Raw genomic sequence first — 6196 nt, 5'->3', positions numbered from 1 at the left:
AAAAGAAAAAGAAAATTTTATGCCATTTCGTTGCTTTTAGTAAAAAAGGAAAATAACTGAGAGAAAAGGGAACACAAGTTTTGCATGCAAAAAGTACTTTTTATTTATTCACATAATACTTTTAAACATGGACTCCCTTCCAAGCTATCCTCTCGTTTCAGGCGAGGACGAGGGATTGTGAAAACAAAATGCATTACGTTTTTTCCGAGTACACTATAGGAATCATGGTGGACATTCAATAGCTTGAACCCTGGAGGACATTTGCGAATGAGGATGGGTGCCCCTGGTTTGCTACCGCTGGACTCTCCAATAACTGCTACAGTATGCTCATTTTGACCAGGTTGAATTTCTTTTTCTTCGGGCTTGCCTTGCGTGCTGCTGGGTGATAACTGATACCAAACTTATCACGCTTCTTTGCCACATTGACGACCTTACCCCAATTGGGAAGTGGGCCTTTCTCCAATGTATGCTTGGCACTTGTCACTATGGATAGGATGGTAGCGGAAGATTGGTTGTGATTGGCAGTAGCAGAACTGACTTCTTTAAACTCTAAACAGTGAAGCGGAACCTCAACGATCCCCTCATCTGTTTTAACATATCTGAAAGAGGAAAGTTCACTGACCAACAGATCTTCTTCACCACACACAATTACCAGTTTGTCATCAATCAAGTACTTTAGCCTCTGCTGCAACATAGAAGTGACTTCCCCAGCGGCATGAATCCATGGTCTGTAGAACAAACAACCATAAGCTGGGTTGATATCCATGATTTGGAAGGTGATGCTGAACTGGTGGGGTCCAACGCAGATAGGCAAATCGACTTCTCCAATAACCTGCCTTCGAGAACCATTGAAAGCTCGGACGATCAGTGTGTTGGTCCTCATCTCGGCCCCCTTAAACTGTAATTCGCTTAATGTAGATTTTGGCAATACATTAAGCGAAGAACCAGTGTCAACAAGGACTCGAGATAGGAGAGAGTCAGTGTATGTGACCGAAATTTGTAGTGCTTTGTTGTGGGCATTTCCCTCGGGAGGTAGCTTTGCTTCATTAAATCCCAGATACCTACTGGCAGTGATATTAACGACCACTTCATCAAATTGATCGACCGTGATATCTTGCATCACATGAGCGGCATTTAGAACTTTCAACAATGCCTTGCGACGAGCCTCAAAATTCTCAATAGCAAGGAAAAATTGATATTTTGAATGGAGCCCGATTCAACTTGTCAACAATTTTGAAATCACTTTTCTTGATCAAATTGAGGAATTCTTGGATTTCCTCAAAAGTGATGCTCTTCTTGTGATCTTCAACTTGTTCTTTCTCAACTATCGGCCCTTTACCCTTAGACGTTTCAGATTCTGCAGCTTTATTGTCAATAACCTTAGTCGATACTGGAGCAGTCGTCACGCTCGGAGTGGCAGGTACGATTGCCCCTGCCTGTGGAGTCGGAGTAGGAATGACCTTCTCCTTAGGCAGGATAACTGTGGGTGCTGGAGACACCCTAGGAGTGTATTTTGGAGCGAAATCAAGGCCACTCCGAGTCATGCCTCCCGTTCCAGCAATGTTGACGATTTCTTTGTCAGGAATGTGGATTTCTTTTCCTCCCAAATACGTTGTAGTCTCATAATTCCAAGGCACTGCCTTGGTATTCTGATACGGGACAGGGTGGGAACACGGAAATGAATCGGCTGAATCCTCTTGGGAGGAGCTTCAACCTTCTTCTTTCTATACACAATCATTATTGGTTCAATTACAACCACCTCTTTTGCTGCTTTAGACTTGGAGAACTGTATTAAACCTTGATCCATCAGTTCTTGCACACAATCCCTCAGCTTGTCGCAATTGTCCGGATCAAACTCGCATACTGCGCAATCATCATGTACACCTTCTAAAAACCCAAACTGTTCAAGCCTCTGTAACACAACGGACATCGTAGTTTTCACCTCTTCAGCCCTTAGTATAGATTCAACATTTTCTTCTTCAATCACAGCATTGACTGCTGCACCACCGTGGTTTGGCAAGGGATTAGCCTTCACGTTGGTATTTTCCTCAGAGAAAGACAGGATCTCTTGATCAATTAACTCTTGGATCCTCTTTTTGAGAGCCCAACAGTCCTCGGTGGAGTGTCCTATATACCCTGCGTGGAAAGCGTGTGTGGCATTAGGATTGTGACTGTGATTAAAGGGAGGAGAGGTTGTTGGGAGTTCTCTTGGTACGATAGCCCCTACGTGGATCAGATACGACACCAATTTCGCATACGATACTAGAATCTTATCGAATTGGGGACGACTACCAAAATTGCTTCTATTGTTCTGACCTCGATTTTGTCCTTTATTGTCACGGTTATATTGTTGGTTCGGATTTTTCTAAGCGGGTGTTGATTGTTGATTCCCTTTCTGCATTTGGTACTGGAATGGCGATTGCTGATATTGAGTTGCGGCGATGTATGGATACGGGTAATATGGCATAGGGGCCATCAAAAATTGATATTGGGGGCGAGCACTCGCCGTCACAACATTTTCTTCCCCCTCCTTCTTCTTAAAAAAGCCCCCATACGGCCTCTTGTTTGTCGTCTGCGGTACGGTCGTGTATGTGATTTTCCCCGATTTCAACCCATTCTCTACAGGCTCCCCAATGGTTACCATATCAGCAAAATTTGTTGATGAACTGCCGATCATCTTCTTAAAATACAACCCTTACAGTGTACCCATGAAGATATCTACCAATTCATTGTCAGATAATGTTGGTCGGACCCTAGACTCCATTTCGCGCCAATGTTGAGCATACTCTTTGAAGGTTTCCTTAGATCTCTGTGACTGATTCTGTAATTGAAATCTTGTCTGAGCCATATCAAAGTTATACTTATATTGTTTTAGGAATGCCTCGGATAGATCTCTCCATGACCGGATCTTTGTGCGTTCCAAACCCATGTACCAATCCAGGGAAGCCCCGGACAGGCTATCCTGGAAGCAATGGATCAGGAGGTTTTCATTATCGATGTATGAGGACATTTTCCGGCAGTACATGGTGATGTGACTGCGAGGACAATTGAGGCCTTTGTACTTCGGAAGGTTAAGCACCTTGAATTTCTGCGGGAGTACCATGTTCAGGACCAAGCAGAGGTCTCGAGCGTCTATGCCGAAGGCGGAGGAACCCTCGATGACCCTTATTTTGTCGTCCAAGAGCTGATAATTCGCCAGTTTGGCTGGATCAGTAGCGAGAGGAGCGACCTGACTGGCCGGTCGGGAAGTTTCTGGAGTAATCTATGTGGGCATGTTTGGGATAAACCACAATTGAGGTGGGTAAGAGAAACTCGGTGGTACGGTTTGGGCAGGATGAACCGTCTGAGGATACTGTCCTCCAGCCTGAGCATTGGGAGCCTGGGGTGCCCCTGTCTGCACATGCTGGAGTGCAGGATTGGTAGGTGTGTAGGTCAGCATGGGCATGGAGGTTTCCCCAGGATAGCCAAATAGAATGGTCGGGAACTGACTTGCGCTCGCAGCTTGAGCAGTCTGAGCGGGGATCTGAAAATGGAGGCGTAGGCCGCGGTAGTCATCCTCAGCATCAGGGGTGTCGTCAGGGACCCGACCTTGGTTGGTCTTCAGATTGGCAGCACCGACCGGAGGAGTTTGGACAGCGGGGACACCCCACAGGAAACTAGTGTTTCCAGCAGCAGCAGAAGCAGAGAGAGTCGGGTGAGGGAAGAACCCCCCCCCCCATTGGCGAGATGAGCAGCAAAGTGTGGGGGCATTCCCCGCAGGTAGGCAGCAACAAGCCTAATGGAGTCAGCAGGGACCACCTGACGGTTCCTAGTGGTTGGCACCACAGTCTCCGCCGAAGTTTCAAAGGTAGTGCCAGAAGCAGTAGTAGGATTGGTCACCCCAGCAACATGGGTGACATTGGTAGCAATAGAGGCAGGGGCCCTCTGAGTTTGGAGAATTTCCAGGATGGTCTCTATGTTGCCCCTGAAGAGGTTCATTTTGCCTTGAACTTGGGCGAGGGACTCACGGGCAGCAGCATTGTCAGCTCCGTATTCGACCATTATCTTTGATTTGTTGGAGCGCGTGTAGTATTGATGATGAGTCATCATTGTTGTTGTGGAAAAATGGCGAGAGTAAGCATTTTATTTTCTGGCGCTTATGACAAATAAATGCGTGGAAGCATGTATGTATGCGAAAAGATTGATGTGTACATTTATTTTTTACATTATATTCATTTTTGTTAAAGGAAAAACAATTCCAAGGAATATGTGAGTTTGTTTATCTAACACAAGAAAATACAAAGCATAAAGAGAGACAGTTTATGAAGCCAAAAGCCGATAAACTCTTTTATTCAATATCGAGAAGACGGTATACAAGTACATGTCAAGGAACTACCCACTGAGCTACAGGAGTATCAACATCGACTCTATCAGACATCAACCTAGTGAATTACAAATCAAAATTAAAGAGAAGTAATTAGAAACATCTTGATAACAACTCTTCGTAGTAAGTCTGAGACTTCGGGGACAAGCATGCGCCCCATTTTCCTAATTTCGCACTCCCTTCAGGTGGTAAGTCATGATCTAGTTCGCTTGGAACGCTTCTCACAACTGTTTTCTCCTGGTTGGGGAGATCTTCAGGATGCCCATTCACTTGTGGTAGTAGGTTGGTGTCTTCCAGGTTCTTATGTGACTGCTCCTTTAGCTTGTAAATCTCTTCCAATCTCTGGTTTATCTCGTACTGATTCTGGTGGAGAGTGACTTCTAGCTGCTTGTTACGGCTTTGCTCATCCTTCGGCTCTTTCTTGCAAGCTTCTAGCAGACTTTGGAGTTTCTTGGTTTGTTCCATATGTTCGAGCTCCGCTTTGCTGGCCCGGTATTAAGTTTCGGCTAATTGCTTCTTCTTGGTTGTCAAACTGGCATAAGTCCCTTTGAGTGTGTCACCCACTTTGAGTCTTTTGAACACCTCTGTTTGTACCTCATCATCTTCTTGACGAACCCTATCTCTTTTCTGATTTAGATTGAACTTCAAAGTTTCTTTCTCCAAAAAGATCTTACCAAGTCTAGATTTGAGATCAACATTCTCTTTCTCTAGGGTCTTGATAACCTTTTTCAATTCATCGACTTCAGAATTTTGATGGTTCACTGGTTCAAGAGGCTTGACGTTCATGGACGGTTCAGGCGGAAACAACAACAAAATCTCACTAACTCTGTCTTTGACCCATCTAGTGTAATATTCCTTGGCAATGCAATCCTTCTTACCCATCTCTGCTCTTCCTTGAGGATAAATCGTTCCTAAGCCTTGACAATCTTCTTGATTAGTTCTGGATCTTTGACCCCTTCATATAAGACGAAACCTTCTACACTCTTGAGATCAGGCTTGTCAACCATAGGGTATCCCATTTGTCGTAGTGCTAACCTCAGATTGTAATTGATTCCCCCTTTTGTACCAAGAAGAGGTACATTAGGAAAATCCCCACAGTTGAGGATGAGCTTGACACCGTCGTATATTCGAGAATACCAAGAAATGTTTTCAGTGTTCAAGGACATGATTCGCTGGGACCACTTCAAGTTGTCTTTGTTCTCAATAAACGGGCCTTTTCTGGGTAGATGTGAAATAAATCATCTATACAACAAAGGGGAACGGCAGATGATAGTCCCTTTCTTCTTCTGAGTCCTTACATGGATGGAGTAGTAAGTATCAGCAAGAAGAGTAGGAATATGATTATGAGTTAGGAAGATATGAATGGTAGCCAGATCTACGAATTCCTCCATATTCGGAAACAATACGATTCCATAGATAAGTAGAGCTAGATTGGCGTTGAAGGTCGTCCAACTCCTAGCTTCGGCGAAGGCAATAGCTTTGTCCACTAGAAACTTGGAGGTGAAGCCATGAATTTCACCCTTAGGTTTCAAGTTTAATTCCACTTCCTTCTTTCCTATATGTAGAGCTTCAATAAGGTCTTGATATTTGGGAAGTTCCTTAGTGCGAACATAAGGCACTTGGTTCGTGATCCTAATACCCAGAATGTGTGAATACTCTTCCAAAGTAGGTGCCAATTGGTAATCTTTGAATGTAAAGAATCTCAGTGGAGGATCGTAGAATTGCACCAGAGTGTGCACAACAGTGAGGTTGACTTTGGTGTTTAGGATACCCAAAAGATTACCATAAGACTCCTTGAAGTCATCTTTGTGCCCCAGATCTAAACGTGCCCTA

General features: G+C 44.4%; 1 protein-coding gene across 1 annotated transcript; it reads right to left on the bottom strand.

The window, feature by feature from the left end:
• Positions 1–316: 316 nt before the first annotated feature.
• Positions 317–4086, bottom strand: LOC127080861 (uncharacterized). Its single transcript, XM_051021151.1, has 4 exons — positions 3708–4086; positions 1715–2223; positions 1311–1649; positions 317–1165 (listed from the first exon to the last, which is right to left on the bottom strand). The coding sequence occupies exons 1-4, from the start codon at positions 4084–4086 to the stop codon at positions 317–319; spliced, it is 2076 nt and encodes a 691-aa protein (XP_050877108.1).
• Positions 4087–6196: the final 2110 nt, after the last annotated feature.

This window comes from Lathyrus oleraceus, chromosome 5, assembly GCF_024323335.1.
Source record: "Lathyrus oleraceus cultivar Zhongwan6 chromosome 5, CAAS_Psat_ZW6_1.0, whole genome shotgun sequence".
Classification (NCBI taxonomy): domain Eukaryota; kingdom Viridiplantae; phylum Streptophyta; class Magnoliopsida; order Fabales; family Fabaceae; genus Lathyrus; species Lathyrus oleraceus.
This window is presented reverse-complemented; position numbering and strand designations above follow the sequence as displayed.